A 17,453-nucleotide genomic window follows, 5' to 3' on the forward strand; every position below is an offset into this window, starting at 1 on the left:
CCATCTCTTAATCTGAGGTCAGGAAGCTTGCCACCACGTTAACCTCAAGGTTCTTTAGGTGATAATCTGTTTGGAACAATCTCTCTTTTTCCTGTTTTGTCCCAGATGAGGAAACCAGCATGGTGATAGTTGGGAAAATTTCCTTCTGTCCCAAGGATGTCCTGGGCCATGGAGCTGAGGGCACAATTGTGTACCGGTGAGTGGATTAGCCAGCCCCCTGCCCTCACCGCCTGGTGTCTAAGTTGTTGCCTGTCAGGTTGCGAGCCTGGTGCCAGGCTCAGAGCACAACAGGCTCAAAGCAGTGACCTAGGCACTTGGAGTCCCGCCTCCAGGGAACTTGCACACTGAGAGAACCAATGTTTCTGGGGCCACCAGGCAGTCAGTCAGGGCCCTCTAGGCTGGGAGGCAGTAGTTGAATGCTGTGGACCCAGGTTCTCACCTCGTTTACACAGCCTGACTCGTGCTTACCAGACACGACTCCTGCTCCTCATCCCGCAGGGGCATGTTTGACAACCGTGATGTGGCCGTGAAGAGGATCCTCCCCGAGTGTTTTAGCTTCGCAGACCGTGAGGTCCAGCTGTTGCGAGAATCAGATGAGCACCCGAACGTGATCCGCTACTTCTGCACGGAGAAGGACCGGCAATTCCAGTACATTGCCATCGAGCTGTGTACAGCCACCCTGCAAGAGGTGGATTGATTTTTTTTTAATTTTGTTAACTTTATTAAAGTCATAGCCAAGGTGACTTGGGAGGCCAAGGTGAGCAGATCACTTGAGTTCAGGAGTTTGAGACCAGCCTGGACAGCATGGTGAAACCCCATCTCTACAAAGAAACCAAAAATTAGCCAGGCCTAGCGCTGTGCTCCTATAGCCCCAGCTACTTGGGAGGCTGAGGTGGGAAGATTGCTTGAGCCTAGGAGATCGAGGCTGCAGTAAGCAGTGATTGTGCCACTGTACTCCAGCCCGGACAACAGAGTGAGAACCCATCAGAAAAAAAAAAAAAAAAGTTACAGTGAATTGTATTCATTTTAAATGTACAGCTTGATGACTTTTGACAAATGTCTATACCCATTTAACCACATACACAGTCAAAATGTGGAGCATTTTCATCCCTCTAGTTGTAACAGGGTGGTCCCCCCGCATGCCTGGGCAGTCTGCTTGCAGTTGGCATGTCTCTCCCTCTTTGCCTCCAGGAAACCTGGACAGTTGTTCTTCCCATCTTCAGTCGTGGCTGGTGTGGGCTTGAAGGATGCCGGTTGGTAACTCCAGGCTTTAAGATCATCCAGCAAACTCCTTTTGCTCAGTTTCCAGGCTAACCTTGAAACTCTTATCAGTATCATTTGGATTCCTTTGTAGGTTTACCTATATGAGGCAATGAACTTGAGTTTCTTGCCTTCTTATCTTTCTCGTTGTAAATTAGTAGATTGGAGCTTTGCTCCTTGTTGGAAAATACAGATTTAGACAGAATGTTGTCAGTAAAACTTCCCGTTTCTTTCTTAAAACGGTATCAAAGAAAACGAGCTGAGGGGCCAAGTCCTGAGGACTGTGTGCCATGACCTCGTTGTCATGTCTTTTGCAGTATGTGGAGCAGAAGGACTTTGCGCATCTCGGCCTGGAGCCCATCACCTTGCTGCAGCAGACCACCTCGGGCCTGGCCCACCTTCACTCCCTCAACATCGGTGAGAGGCCGCGCTTTACCAGGCCAGCAGCCCGGGTAGGGGTAATCGGTGGCCCAGGTGGGGTAACCAGTAGCTTGGGTGGGCCTTGCTTCTGTTCAATCTCTTGGCTACATCGCCAGTAGCAAAGACGAGTGGTGTAAGAATTTGAGGAGGAATCCTACATAGTTGAATACCAGAGCCAGGTGGTGGCAGGCATCCTGGGAGTCTGACAAGGACATACTCCCCATTGGAGGAGGAGGCCTGGGGTTGCTCCTGGTAAACATTGGACTAATCTGGAGTTCTCTATTAGTTCACAGAGACCTAAAGCCCCACAACATTCTCATATCCATGCCCAATGCACATGGCAAGATCAAGGCCATGATATCTGACTTTGGCCTGTGCAAGAAGCTGGCAGCGGGCAGGCACAGCTTCAGCCGCCGATCTGGGGTGCCTGGCACAGAAGGCTGGATTGCTCCAGAGATGCTGAGTGAAGACTGTAAGGAGAACCCTGTGAGTAATAGGTTATGGCCCTTTGAAAACTACAGAACCAGCCCATTGTATCTTCAGGAGTAGAACCTTTAAATTCCAGGTTTGGGGGCTGATGCCCGTGTAGCTGGAGAATGGCATTCCTTTCACCAAGAGCTTCTGTGTGAACTTTCTATGTCATCTCATGTTCAGATGATTAAAGGGGCAAATGTGGGCAATTATTTTTTTTCCCTATTCTTCCAATTACTTGTTTTTTTGTTTGTTTTGTTGGTTGGTTGGTTTTTTGTTTGTTTGTTTTTTTGTTTGTTTTTGTTTTGAGACAGAGTCTTACTCTGTCACTCAGGCTGGAGTGTAGTGGCGTGATCTCAGCTCACTGCAACCTCCACCTCCCGGGTTCAAGTGATTCTCCTGCCTCAGCCTCCTGAGTAGCTGGGATTACTGGTACCTGCCACCACACCCAGCTAAATCAATCACTTTTTAACCCCTTTTTAATTTTGGTAAACTGGGAAGTCAGGACTTGCACAGCGTGAGTTTTTCATTATTTTTAAATTTGAAACTTTAAAATTTTCATTATTTTTAAATTTTTTTGTTTTCTCAACTTATTTTGATAATTTTTAGACATAGAGAAAATTGAAAGAAAAAAATTTTTTAGAGGTGGAATCTCGCTATTTTGCCCAGGCTGGTCTTAAACTCCTGGGCTCAGGTTTAGCCTCCCAAAGTGCTGGGATTACAGACATGAGCCACAGCGTCTGGCTGAAAGAATGTTAACATGAATACCTGTGTACCTCCACCTAGATTCAACGTTTGTTAAAACTTTTGCCAGATTTGCTTTATTTTTGCCTATTACTGAACCATTTGAATATAAGTAGCAGGCATCCTGACCCTTCACCCCTGAAGACCTCAGCACGTGTCTCCTAAGGAATACATTGTGTTTCCAACCACAATACCATTATCCCACCTCAACAATTAATACTGTTTCTATCCATCATCTCATATTCAATCCGTTTTCAGATTTCCCCAATTAGTCCCCAAATGTCTTTTATAGAGCTGCGTATTTAGCTACCTACTGGGTTCGACACCTACTGGGTTTTGTATACCAGGATGGAATCAAGTGTCTTGCATTACATTTGATTCTGTCTCTCGGAATTTACACATCTTTCCACCTATATTTTGTTCCATGTTGAAGTTCCATTTTGAAGAGTCCAGGCAGTGGGTTATAAAATGCCCCATTCTGATTTGTTTACTTGTTTCCTCATGACAATGTTGAACATTTCTCTGTATTCCTCGTATTTCCTGGAAACCAGAAGTTAGGTGTAGAGGCTTGATTAGGTTCAAGTTAAATGTTTTTGGCATGAGTAGATCACAGGTCTCTGCATCAGAAAGCATGTGATGGCAGATTGTATCTGTAAGATTGTTATCGCCTCCTCTTAGTGATGCTACAGCTGATCTCTCTATCATAAGGGTTCATTTCCTCCTCTGTTGTTAGTATTTGGGGTGATCCTTCAGCACAATGTGATATCCTGTTTACTGACAGTCACTCACGCAGTGGTTTAGCATATGTTGATCACCCTTTCCTGAAGTACTCAGTTCAGTAGAAATTCTTCTGCGTTATTAGCTGACATTTTTCTGTAAAGCAGAGCTTTCTTTTCACTTTCTTCTCTCTCTCTCTCTTTTTTTTTCTTGATCACTATGGGCTCAAGGATTTTGAAACTAATGTTATAATCCATTTTCATCCTTTTTTTATTTACTTCTTTTGATACACAAATTGTTCCAAATTTGGTCAACCTGGAACCCCTTCAAGCTGGCTTCTGCATCCATTTGCTAGGAGTGCACTCACATTTGAGCACCTTATGCTAGCACAGGTCGCTGAGGCTCACCTTGGACACTGCCCGATGGAGACCTGGATGGGTCAGCCATCTTGAGTAGATTAGACATAGTCCTCTCTTACCCAACTCACTGGGGACCAGCAGCTGGTCAGTTCATCAAAGAAGTCAGTTACAGTGAAGAATCATAAAAACACGTACACACGCCGTAACACTTAATTTTAACTTAAAGCAAGTAATATAAGCCCTGAAGTCATAGAAATCTTGTACTGTAGGCTAAGGTCTTTTCAGATTTGGGTCTGACTGACTGGAGTCCTCATTTTCCACCTTGCATTAAGCACACTCCTGTACCACTTCTGCATGGAGGCTTGGACACTTCAAACACTTCCTAAGCGATTTGAGAGCAGAAGCCTGGTTTTTAACGCTTCATGACCCAGTCCCTTACAGTTGAATCCACCACACTGAATGCCGCAACAGCTCTTGTAACCATTCCCTTTCCTTTGTGGAGTCTTTCTAAAGATTCAGCTTACCTCAAAATTCGTGGCACTCATGTTTGACAGCTTATGGAATATTCAAATTACAAGGACAAGTGGCAGTACTAAGTTTGGGAAAGAACATAATTGGGGCCAGGGAGGTTGGAAAGATGCCTCTTCACCTTAGTGTTGACTATGCTGGGGACAGCAGGTGGCACAGAGTGTAGGGGGCGTGGGAGACCCGGAGAGCTCTGGGAATCAGGGGCGAGCTCCAGCTGCGGTGGCCATGTTCCTCCTGTCCTGAATCCAGCACCTTCCTAAGGGAAAATCTGGTGAGGTGGAATAAAGCATGGTAGGTTTGGAGATTGGAAGACCTGAATGCCATCCTGGTTTGTCACATCCAGCAGTGACCCTGAGCTTGTCATGCAACCTTTCTGTCCACATTCTTATCTGGGGATGAAAGTATTTGCTCTGCTCACCTCACAATGTTGTTGTGAGGCTGAGTGCTGTGTTGTTCAAGGTGTGTCTCCTCCAGCATGGAAGGCGATGAACCCCTGGTTCCTGTCACTAGACCCTCACTTCATCTGGTGGAGAATCTCAGAGGCGGGGCCTAGTAACAGGGACCTGAGCTGTGCTCAGGAACCGCCCTGGTGTTACACCCCAGGTAGCATGAGCTAAAAAACACAAACGTACATTTCCCTCAAAGGAAGCTCATCTGTAGACACAGAATGGTTTCATGGCATAAGTGAGAGGCTTTCTCGGATTAACATCAAAAATGACCTCCTTGGTAACTTGTCAGATAGTTTGTTTCTGGGGCTGTTTTTGAATCATAAGCTGTTTTATTCACTTATTAGCAATTTTGATACCTACTGTGTGCAGGCACCATTCTGGGCCCTGGGGGTACAGCAGGAAAGCAATGACACAGAGACCCTGCCTGTGAGCACTTTCATGTTGGGGGTAAGGAATATATAACAGCCAGGAGAGCTTTTGATGGGCCAAGCACTGTCGCAAGCAACCATTTTTGCATACTAATGCATCTCTCTTGACAACAGCCCCATGAGGAGCATGCTGTCAGTGTCCGCATCTCACATGAGAGGGAACCAGGGGCTCCTAGGTGGCTCCAGGCCCAGCTTCTCCACTGTGACCTCTGACACCCGTGCAGTGCTGCAGGTTACCCCTCACTGCTCTGCACAGTTCACGTATATCAGCTGATTCTCCCAGAACACCTTCCAGGTGGCAGAAGCAGCAGCAATGCTCCTCCCTCCCTGGCTGTGAGTGAGGATGAAAACTCTGCTGCCACACCTCTCACGCCTCATGTCTCTTTTCAGACCTACACGGTGGACATCTTTTCTGCAGGCTGCGTCTTTTACTACGTGATCTCTGAGGGCAGCCACCCTTTTGGCAAGTCCCTGCAGCGGCAGGCCAACATCCTCCTGGGTGCCTGCAGCCTCGAGTGCTTGCACCCAGAGAAGCACGGTGAGCAGTCCAGGGGTCGGGGTTGGGAGCAGCTCCTCAGCTGCCTCAGGTGGCCCTGCGGAGCTGGGCTGGTGCCACCTCTGTACTCACAGAGGCCCTGGCGCCCCAGCTGCTCACCCCACAGGCCTCAGGAACCTACAGACTTTTGCCAAATCTGGTAGAGGGTTGGCAGGGTTATCCCTGGGACACCACCTTCTAAAGCTAAGACGCTCCAAGATTCCTCCAGGTCACCAACTACTTGTGTGACCTAGGCAAAGCCCCCTTTGGAGACCTTCTTTTTCTACCTGGTGACATGAGGGTTAAATAATCTGTGGTCCCTTCCTGCACTGGCATTTGGGAAGACAAATTGTCTTCTCTCTTGTGAGGGCCAGTGGTCAGCAGGTGCGGTCCATGCTGGGCCGGGGACAGACAAGCTTTATCCTCACCCTGCTGGTCTCCTGGTGTGGGTGCAACAAGTCTTTCTTTCAGACTTCAGGTTTTCCTGGCTGGTAATTGGCCCATGACACTCCAATGCTGCCGTTTGAAAAAATTAAAACTAAATTATTGTTTTGTTTATGGTTGATTTTCCTTATTGTAGAAAACACAGATTAGCATAAAGGCCCATGTAGTCCCATTATACAGGGATAAATGATGGCTGTTAATACCTTTGCATATATGTTATTCTAGTCATTTATTTAGACGTGTATGCATATTTTATAAAGATAAGGTTAAATCCTGCATCCTGTATTGCAACATGCACGTTTTTCAACGTCATCTTGAATGTCTGTCCACATCAATCCATATTTAGCCACAGCCGCATTTTAACAGCTCATGGCCCAGCATAGAGAGGCACAGTAATATATCCACTCGGGCCTCTGATGTTGGATGTTCACAGTCACTTCCTTCACAAACCATGCAGTGAGGACTCACCTCATTGGCTGAGGTTTTGTGTCTGTTCCTAATTATTTGATTGGAATAAATTCCTGTAAATAGAATCATAAATGAGAGGGTATGCAGCTTTTTAAAGTTTTGGTATTTCCCTGTGACTTTGGACTGGTAATCATGAGTTGCTTATTTTCCTCCTTTATAGAAGACGTCATTGCACGTGAATTGATAGAGAAGATGATTGCGATGGATCCTCAGAAACGCCCCTCAGCGAAGCACGTGCTGAAACACCCGTTCTTCTGGAGCCTAGAGAAGCAGCTCCAGTTCTTCCAGGTAGAGACATTTGTTCTCTTTATCCAGAGTCTTCATTTAATGTTTTTCAGATTTTGAAAATATAGAAAAGGACAAAGAATAAAACAAATTGCCTATTACCCTAAAACTGAGAGATAATCATGGCTGATATTTTAATGTTTTCTTCATATATAAAAGTATACTTGGGATCTAACCATATATACAGTTTCAGAACCTGCTTTTTTTTTTCAACTGTATCTTTCATGTTAAAGTTCTAAAATTCCAATGACCATAGTATTCTTTCATATGGATGTGCCATAATTGTTAAGCTTTAGATTATGGAATTTCCAAACATATAATACATAAATGTTTAAATGCTATAACGAGCACTCCTTTATTCATCCCTCAGGTTCAACTAGTATTAACCTTCACCCTCTCCCCTCCCCAGATTATTTCAAAGCAAATCTCAGGCATCATGTAATTTCATTCGAGTGTCTTAAGTTTATTTATTTATTTATTTATTTTATTTTTTTTTTTTTGAGACAGCGTCTCACTCCGTTACCCAGGCTGGAGTACAGTGGTGCAATCTTGGCTCACTGCAACCTCTGCCTCCCGGGTTCAAATGATTCTCCTGCCTCAGCTACCTGAGTAGGTGGGATTACAGATATGCACCACCACGCCTGGCTAACTTTTTTTGTATTTTTAGTAGATATGGGGTTTCACCATCTTGGCCAGTCTGGTCTTGAACTCCGGACCTCAGGTGATCTGCCTGCTTCAGCCTCCCAAAGTGCTGGGATTACAGGCATGAACCACCATGCCCAAGTGTCATAAATTTAAATGCTTTCTTATATTGTATTTGTTTCTATCATCTTTTACACAGTCTTTGCCCAGATCTCATTTTGCTTAAAATAGGTTCTGCAAAGTTAGAACTCCTTTGGTGATTTGACTGTTTAAAAGCTTTGCGACAATGTCAGGTGACTTTTGAAGAGGTGATGTGTTTTTCAAAGTCTTCCATGTATGAATTAAACATAACTCACCCGATCGCCGCCTGCCCAGTGCGTGGCTCTGAAGAACAGGCTTGTGGGGCAGTATTTTTCCCCTTGGGTCCAGGCAGAGTGCAGTTTGGTGAGCACCATACTCAGAAGTGACCGTCATGCTCTCCAGGGGTCGGACTGGGGCCTTGGCCAGAGGGAAGCCCCCAGAATGTAAGCTCCTCGAGGGCAGGAGTGCTTGACTACTGCATTCACTACTGTGTCCCTGCCTCCTGGCCCAAGGTGGGGGCTCAGAAACCATTCAGATGAATCAGGCTGGGGAGAGTTCAATGCTGTCTTCCATGTTATAGCATAAGGATTGGTCACTGTGTCCATGGACATGATGCGAAAATTCTCAAGTCCATATGTCTTCCAGGGACTTGTGAAAACCAGCCAGGTCATTTCGATCACAAAATACAGAACACGAATAAAACCCATGCAAAGGGACCTTCACCCACCATGGGACAGGATTTAAATGCTTAGTATCTCCAGGTATATGTCTGTCAAACACACCTGGCTTCCACCCAGGTCATTTAGCTGTAACAGCTTTGCAGCTCAGACACGTGTGTTCCCAGTGCACCCAAGTTGACAATCTGACCTCTCCATAGCTTTTCTCTGACAGTTGTAAAGTAGGAATTCAGCCAGTCTGGCTTCATCTTCATCATAGAAAAGGCTGCTCTGAGAAAACGGTCTCCTAAGGCTACTTAACATTGATGTAGGCAGGGCTCACCACTCCCTGTGTCCTCAGCTGTCGACCTGTCTTACTGATGGGACTTGAAGAGGCCTGTACTTGGGTGCTTCCTGACCCTCTCCTTATTTCCAAAGTCAAATGCAGAGCAAGGTTTGAATCCCAACGGAAGCCCCTGGAGCCCATACTCTTGCCACCAAGTTTCCTCTTTGCGAAGAAGGCCCGGCTTCACTGGTCTTTTCTACTGTGGGAGGGAGGAGTGGCGACCCTCCACCAGTTATGGGCTTGAGCATACCATGTTTCAGTGAGTAGACAAAGCACAGGATGCACATCAAATCTGAGCTTTCCTTTTCTTTTTGGTTTTGGTTCGTTGGATATAGATTGCACTTGCGCCTTCGTACACATGGCACGTGTGTGCACATGTGAAATTCAGGGTATGCGTTCATGGTCTATGTGCAGGTGTACTCTGTGAAGCTTCTCTGTCATGGAGAAGCTCTCTGTGGACCCGTCCTTCATGAGGAACAGACAGGGCAGCTCACAAGGAAAGACACGGATGAGGGAGGCAGAGGGCAGGGTGCCTGCTGCCCAGCTCTGGGGCAGGCTACAGTCTGGGCATAGGGGCCGTCATCCCTTCATGGCTCATGTGCCAGTGACCATCTGTTACTCAGAATCCCAATCGCACAGCTCTCAGCATCTCCGGCACTGTCCATCATCTGCTGCCCTTGTTTCTGTCACAGGACGTGAGCGACAGAATAGAAAAGGAATCCCTGGATGGCCCAATTGTGAAGCAGTTAGAGAGAGGCGGGAGAGCCGTGGTGAAGATGGACTGGCGGGAGAACATCACCGTCCCCCTCCAGACAGGTGAGCACACTGCGGCATGTGAGAGGGCATGTTGCAAAAGCCGCTGCCACCTTTCCAAGAAGTAAACGTGGAAATGGACGCTCCAGGCTGTTCAGGCCCCAGATCCCACCTGTCGGGTTTGAGACTTTCTTGGGTGTGTCCTCTGTGGTTTGGTTACACTGATGTGTGTTTCGTTTTTGTTCCCTAGAGTGACAGGTGAGTGATGGTGTCATGCTCTAGGTGGTCATTTCCGATCTGGGTGTGATCACCAGGTGGGGTTCAGGGGGACACCGCCCTTGGGTTGGATGGGAGGATCTGCTCCTGTGACTGGGTGTGGAGTGACCTCACCTTTCAGTCCAACTCCCTAATCCCCTGAACCCAGGAATTGTTTTCTTTTAGAATTTATTAGTTTTAAATTTGATTACCCATTGCGACCCTCAATGTTTTTCTAGACCTGCGTAAATTCAGGACCTATAAAGGCGGTTCTGTCAGAGATCTCCTCCGAGCCATGAGAAATAAGGTAAGCGGTGTGTAAATACTGGGGAGGAAGTTTATCCAGTAGACGGTTGGGGATGCTACTCACGCTGACACGGACACCTTCCTCCTTTCATCCATTCTTGATAAATCTTCTATCCCTGCTGGCATTCTCATCTCTCAGGAGCTAGGCAGCTTCAGCTGGACTTGACAAACTGCAGACTGTTGCTTCTCTTATGCTGGTTTTCCCTTCAGGGACGCAGGTGCAGATGAAGCTCTGGGAAGCAGTGCTCTGCGGCCCGTGTCCCTCGTGGTCTCTGGTTACTGACTTTTGTGGGGCCTTCCCCCTGTCGGATGCAGCCACTGTGTGTGAACATGTATAAACATGCCTCGAATGCGGGGACACCGCTGGGACAGACACTCCAGTCTCAGGCGACTTTACTCCTCCTGAGGTGACCAGGAGTGTCTCCAGGTCCTGACTGTCACAGAAGGCCTGAGCCCCCGCTGGACCGGCTGGGCCTTGCTCGCTTCGAGGCCTCCTCCTGAGTGAGGGAAGCAGGCGAGATAACGGGGCTGGATTGTTGGATACACAAGCCTTTTTTCCTTTTCTTTACCAAAAACCAACCAACACTCATATTCTTTCTCTTCCTTGCATGATGAAAGCGTGTTTTGCCAACATCTCCCAAGCTTTCTAACCCCTTTCTAACCTCCCAAGCTTTCCACCTCTCTTTGCAGAAGCACCACTACCGGGAACTGCCTGCGGAGGTGCGGGAGACGCTGGGGTCCCTCCCTGACGACTTCGTGTGCTACTTCACGTCTCGCTTCCCCCACCTCCTCGCACACACCTACCGGGCCATGGAGCTGTGCAGCCATGAGAGACTCTTCCAGCCCTACTACTTCCACAGGCCCCCAGAGCCCCAGCCCCCAGTGACTCCAGACGCCCTCTGAGCAAGGGCGGCCCCTCTGTTCTGGTGGCCCCAGCTGTGACTGAGGGCCTGGTCACCACAATTAGAGCCTGACACCTCCCGGCTTTGCAGGGAGACCAGGCTTCCCAAACCAAGTGCCTTGAGCCGCCTGCTCTGCAGCCCACAGAGGACAGTGCTGACCCGAGGAAGTGGGAGAAGTGGCCCCTCGTGACCTACAGGGAGCTGGGAAGATGCTGGCCCTAAAAGCCTTACAGTCAGGGTGTCTGCAAAGGAGAGCCTCAAAGACAGCGCGAGTAGCACCCCCAACCGTCTACTGGATAAACTTGCTTCAGACTTTTTTTTTTTAATTCCTGCTTAATGTCAAGTCTGTGGGCCTTTCAGGAAGGGGGAGGAAGGAATCCTGCATTTTGCTTGCGTGCTGGGGCAGCTAGGCTGAGACGCACCAAGTGCAGCCTTCGCTGGAGACCAGACTTGAGTGGTGGGGGATGCTGACAAGGAGGATGGAGTTCAGAGGGTGTCGTCCTGCGGTATGAGATGCCTCATTGATGACGGATGTGCCCAGAGTAGCCCAGGTCACTGTTAACTAGTGTTTCTACAGAGGCAGCAGGAGCCGTGAGCATGAGGCATGGCGTTAGGGACCAGTCAGCTATGCATGCCAGCAGGTGGGGTCATGTCTGCAGGTCTCAGAAATGAAGAGGCTGCTGTGTTCTGGAGGCAGTCGTGGCCCAGTGCCAGTGGCCAGAACAGTGGCCTTTGGTGGATGTGCCCTGGGCCGTCCGGAGGTGGTGCTCAGGAGTGCTTGGGGCAAGAGGTAAAGATTTCCTGGCCTTCAAGGAGAGCAGCTAAGACCCAGACAGGGGCTAGCCTTCAGGACCAGAGGGAGGCTGCCGAATGGGACCCTCCTGGTCACCAGGAGAAAGTCCTGGGCCAGCGAGTAGTCAGTCAGCCTCCTTCGTCCCCAAGGCTGGTGGAACAAGAGGCTCATGGTGAGTCAGGGCCAGGATGGGGCCAAGGCCAGGGTCACCGTGTGCTTCATGGGCCAGCTGTTTTGTTTTTCTTGGCAAATTTTAATAACTATATTTTAATTATACTGTAGAATGCTATGTCAGCATGAGTAAGCTAAACCTGAAGCTTACTTGTGAAGAATAAATAGATAGAATACATCTTCTATTTTTTTGTGGTACGAAAAATCACCATCCCCTCAAGAAAGAGTGTTCATGTATAGAACATTCTCTAATGCTGAAGAGTAAAACGTTATAGCAACACTATGTAAATGTATTGAACAGTCTCTAGATTATGTTTGTGCCATACTGTTTTTTCTAAACTTAACATAATTTTTAGCTTTAGTTTCCATCAAAACTTTTGTCTTTTCTCTCCCAAGAGCCTTAGAGGTTAAAATGCAATCAGCCTACCGTGTAAGGAGATGTTGTCCGTGTACTTTCTCCAGCCAGTTGGGGGATCATTGCGGCTCAGGCCTGGTGAACTCAGAGACTCCATTCAGTATTAAGAATGGGATTGTTGAGTTTTACTCACTCACAGAGAAATCACTGTTTCTTCATGTTGCAAGATGTTTTCTGTTTGTGTATTTGTATCATGGTTACTCATCTAAAGCTCTTACTCTGCCTTTATAGAATTCAGTTCCCTTCCTTTCATCATAGCTAAAGTGACTTTTGTGCCTACTATTAACATGATCCTACATCCTTAAATCTCATTGATTACCTCACTTAGGCCTTGGAACCTTGGCCCTTGGTCGGTGTCCTTGGCATCTTCTAAGCAAGGCCGTGCACTTTTCAGAAACGTGGCCAGACTGCGTTTCCTGCTGCTCAATGCCGCGTGCCAGGTGGTCTGAGACTGCTCCCCACACGGCTGCAAGGCGCTTTACCTGTGGGCTTTGGCAGTAACCCGAGAGAGGATCAGAAGGTGGAGAAGCTGCTACGAGTGGTTTAGCAGGACTGCCACAGGGACTGCCCCCCACCTTGTTCTCAGCACAGATTTTCTCTTTGGGAGTACCTAGGTGATTTCTAGCGGCCCAATTTTGTGTCATCTCCCTGCTTTAGCCCTACTTGCCTAGAGACAACTGTTTCAAATGCCTTTTCTGCTTATACTAGTTTCTAACCACCCAGATTTCTCAAAATCATTTATTCAGTGTATTTTATTTGAGCACTTACTGTATTGAGCTAGGCAGGATATAGGGTGCTGGAGATACAGCGATGAACAAGACAGGCAAAACTGCTCTCCTGAAACTTGTGATGAGAGACAACAATAAAAAAGTGTTGCTGCCACAAAGAAACCGAAGTGTGTGGGGAAGGGCACGTGTTTGCGGTTTCATCTCTTCTGTCCCAGAATCACAGGGATCTGGTCCAATCACCTCTGGTCTCTCCTCTTAGTCACCTTTAGGAGCCCAGGTTCCCATCCATCCTCTGGGGGGTTTGTTTGAAGAGATCTCGTGTAGGTACTTGTCATGAAAACACCTTGGGCATCATCTGGTATATCCAGTTCTAGTCTCGAGAATTCTGGTTTCCCACTGTGCTCAGCAAGTGGAAAGTTCTTTTCAGGCCAGAACAGCTCTGCACCATCGTGTATCGTGTTGCATCTTAGCTGTTTGATCTGTAGTTCAGGTTATGGGACTTCTCCAATTCTGGAAGGCTGTTGAACTTTTTAGAAATACTATATGCTATCTTCATCTTTAAGATGGAACTTGGTCACATCTGTTAGGAATCCAAAGGACACTATGACTTATTTAAATCTTGTCTTGAACCTTGTATTGAACCTCTGTTGGGCACATGTGCCAGAATTTCTCCTGTTGTTTCTCGAGTCTTTTTAATTTCAGTTTGTTTGTTTGTTTGTTTGAGACAGATTCTTGCTCTGTCGCCCAGGCTGGAGTTCAGTGGCACGATCTCTGCTCACTGCAACCACCGCCTCCCGTGTTCAAGTGATTCTCCTGCCTCAGCCTCCTGAGTAGCTGTGATTACCAGTGCGTGCCACCATGCCCAGCTAATTTTTTTGTATTTTTTTTTAGTAGAGACAGGGTTTCACCGTGTTACCCAGGATAGTCTCAATCTCCTAACCTTGTGATCTGCCTGCCTCGGCCTCCCAAAGTGCTGGGATTACAGGCACGAGCCACCGTGTCCGGCCTAATTTCAGTTTTTGAAGTGTCCACAAGTCATGAGGTACCAAAGTATTTTCACTTGGGGAGCATTGGTATTCCCTGATTAGCCGCGAAGTGATCTAGCAGCTGAAGTGTGAGCTCCTGGGTGCGCAGGTGTTCTGCCTCCCGCTGTGTTCTCAGTGCAGTGGTGGTCAGAGGCCCTTCCAAGGAGACATCACTCTGATCAGTTACAGATAGATGTTCTGGAAGATCTGCAGGTGAGAGATCCAGCAGAGTTTCTTCCCACCAACTCTAGAAGAAAGGGCCTTATCAGAGTTGGCCCTGAGCCTTTGGTAAGGTTTTGTGTGCATGTGATTCAGTTATCTTTGGCAATTCTTTCTTGCTGCAGTGAGAGAGATTAATTGGTTGCTGATCAAACCGCTCATGCAGATGGGGGGACCTTTGGATTGTACGGCTTTCTCATCTTGGCTGCTTTCTTTTCAGACAGTTGGACTTTGGCCAGGTTTGGCTTTCCCAGAGCCGTTTCTTTCTCTATCCTTTCCTTGGATCCTAGTGGTGTGCCCATTGGATCCTCGGCCTTGTGATCCTCTGGGAAGGGGGGCCAGTTCCACTTTTGCAGCCTTCTGTGCTGGAAGAGAAGTCCAGCGTCCTGGAAGGAGCCTCTTTAAGTTCCCCGTTTCGCTTTCTCTCTCTGCTCTTTTAGTGTCTGAGATTGCCTTTCTTTGAATTTCCCAGCGTTTCTTTTCCTTGTTCCTTCCCTCACCATCCTGAAGCCATTTTGGTTGACTGTGTCCTGGCTTTGGCTTCTCCTGGCAGGAGGTCATCAGGCATCCTCTCCAGGTGAGCCGAAACTCCACCCTCCCAGGTTGGACATATCTTTTAAACCCAATGGTCTACTCCCCTCCTCTACTTTGTTATCTTTATGAAACAGTGATTTCCCATGAGTAACCCTGGTTCTTTTTGTACCAGCGCTTAAATCCTTTCTGTAGACATTGGAAAACCACAAAGAACGTGACTGCAATGAGCCTCCCACTGGAGCAGCCTTAACCAACACTTTGGCCAAAGCCCCCCACCTCCCCTGTGTACTGTGTATGTGTTTGGTGGATACAGTATTCCTTTTCAGTGTCCCTAAAGCTGTGACGGGGAGTCCCCACTTACCTAGAAAGCATTACCAGTCACCTACTCTGCATTCTCAGATGCAAACCTCGTGTAGTGTTCTTTTTGCAATGACCTATTTATTTAACCTATTTATATTTATTTAATTTTTACTCTGAAATGTATCCAGTTACAATTGTACTTGCTTAAAGCACATCAGATTTGTTTACCCCTGACCATTTTAAAACTGGAAAAGTGATACTGTATCCTTCCATGGGACGGATGCTTTACAGTAGTGTCATTAAAGGGTGATTAATTTGGTCGGGGTAAAATGTTAATTTTTAGGTGATTTTTAAGAATTCTGTGCCATTGTGTCTTCTGTGTGGATGGTTAATTGTTTAATTGGTATGTGTTAATTGTGTGATACAGTCTTCTTTGTGGAACCCAAAATCCTCTTTTTAGCTTTATATTTTATAAACTGCCAGATTGTACAAGTTTTATGTGTATTTTTAAAGCTTGAAGACACATGAGGGTCATTATCTAAGTTAAACAGCCTATTTTTGTACCTCCTGTACAGTTTTATAATTCTGCTGATTGATGGCGGCATCTTATGTCGAGCCAACCACAATAAAGGTAGTTTTAGATTTTGGAGTCAGTCTCATTTTCTTAAAGATTCAAATACCATTCTCAGACAGGCTGTGCTCACTGTCCTCTTGGGTGGCCGGGGCTGGACTATGAGTCCTTTGCAGCTGGCTCGGCTGGTGGGGGATGGGTGTCCTCATGTCCACAGCAGGGTCCAGGGACTGGGACACCCTCCATGGTGGCTGTGTATCAGAAAAGCTTCTTTGAAACCTTGCAGGAAGTTCCCAAAAGTACTGATTTGGGCTGAATTCCAGGAAGGTGGCCAGCTAGGACAGACATGCCACGTGGTAAGAATTGGGCTTCAGAGCAGAGTTTGGGGCATGGGTACAGTAGGTAGGATACTGGACCAGGAAACCCAGGAGGGGAGAAATGCCATTGAGGCCAACAAGGGCGGGGAGTGCCCCAAACAGCAGGTTAGCAGCATGTGGAATGAGCTCAACTGACGTCTGCTTGGACTTTGCGATCCGCCCAACACACCTGCTCCTTCCCCTGCGCCCTCTCTATGGACAGGTGAGGCTCTACTTGCTCTTGCAGTGCCAGGCCAGGGGCAGCTTACAAGGGAGGACCCCAAGGGCCCACCCACCCCAGGACAGCTTAGCGGGGGCTGCACCCAGCCTGGCTCCTGCCCTCCACAAGCTCCACCTGCCACGATCCCATCCTGCTCCCCTCATTGCCTCACAGGGCACCAGGAGCAACCCTGAGACCTCTGGACACACACCTCCTCTGAGATACAGTCTCGGACACAGCCAACTCCAAGGGCGAATGAAGGGTGGCGAGGTGTCATTGTGTCACCGGTAGAGGGTTGTGACTGCAAGTTGCCCAGGTTCTTGGCGTTTTGAACAAATAATTGGACAAAATACCCAGAAAAGCACAGAAAGAATGAAGCAACAAAAAAACGAAAGGGATTTATTGAAAGCAAAACTACACTCCACAGTGTGGGAGCGGACCTGAGCAGCGGCTCCAGGGCCCGGATACAGAATCTTCTTGGGTCCAAATACCCCCTTAGAAGTTTCCCATTGGCCACTTCATGCTCACCTCAGGTAAATGAAGTGGTAACCCGCAATCAGTGGGTTGCAGACAGCAGCCAACCAGAGGCTTAAGTGAAGTTACTAAGGTCACACCCCTGTGCAAACATCTGATTGGTTGCCAAAAGCAACCAATTAGGGATGAATTTACAAAGTTATACTTCTGTGCAAATGAAGACTCAGTCTGCAATCAGTTGATTGGTTGTGGACAGAAAAGATCAAAGGGAGTAGTAGCCTCTGGTCCTTTTGTTACTTAGGCGTGGAAAGTTAGGGTTTTCCTTTCAATTTAGTTCTAGGAAGTCAATGTGAAACACCCTTAGGTTCCCTGCCTCCAGACCCTATTCTCCTGCTTCAGTTGGCTGCCTTGTCTCACTTCATGCGGCAGCAGAGACAGCTCTTGGATTCTCACCAGGGCTGGGACTGAGTCTTGAAATGGTCCAGGCCTAGGAGGAGGGCAGGCCCGACCTGGGTGTACTTCTGGGGCCTGGGGACAATTGTCAAAGATGGGGCATGGAGGTGGGGTCTGCAGCTTTGCATGCCAAGTCCGTACTGGA

General features: G+C 47.6%; 1 protein-coding gene across 2 annotated transcripts in view; it reads left to right on the forward strand.

Moving 5' to 3' along the window:
• The window catches only part of ERN1 (endoplasmic reticulum to nucleus signaling 1), a 91,193-nt gene extending 75,310 nt beyond the window's left edge, over window positions 1-15,883 (forward strand). For both annotated transcript variants that reach the window (XM_008012106.3, XM_037993524.2), the window contains 9 exons: window positions 106-196; window positions 499-688; window positions 1,578-1,677; window positions 1,967-2,166; window positions 5,767-5,914; window positions 6,984-7,111; window positions 9,526-9,649; window positions 10,081-10,148; window positions 10,838-15,883. In XM_008012106.3, the coding sequence (XP_008010297.2) occupies window positions 106-196; window positions 499-688; window positions 1,578-1,677; window positions 1,967-2,166; window positions 5,767-5,914; window positions 6,984-7,111; window positions 9,526-9,649; window positions 10,081-10,148; window positions 10,838-11,050 (1,262 nt within the window). In that variant the 3' untranslated portion in view covers window positions 11,051-15,883. The remainder of the gene's footprint in view (window positions 1-105; window positions 197-498; window positions 689-1,577; window positions 1,678-1,966; window positions 2,167-5,766; window positions 5,915-6,983; window positions 7,112-9,525; window positions 9,650-10,080; window positions 10,149-10,837) is intronic.
• Window positions 15,884-17,453: the final 1,570 nt, after the last annotated feature.

This window comes from Chlorocebus sabaeus, chromosome 16, assembly GCF_047675955.1.
Source record: "Chlorocebus sabaeus isolate Y175 chromosome 16, mChlSab1.0.hap1, whole genome shotgun sequence".
In the NCBI taxonomy this organism is placed as follows: Eukaryota; Metazoa; Chordata; class Mammalia; order Primates; family Cercopithecidae; genus Chlorocebus; species Chlorocebus sabaeus.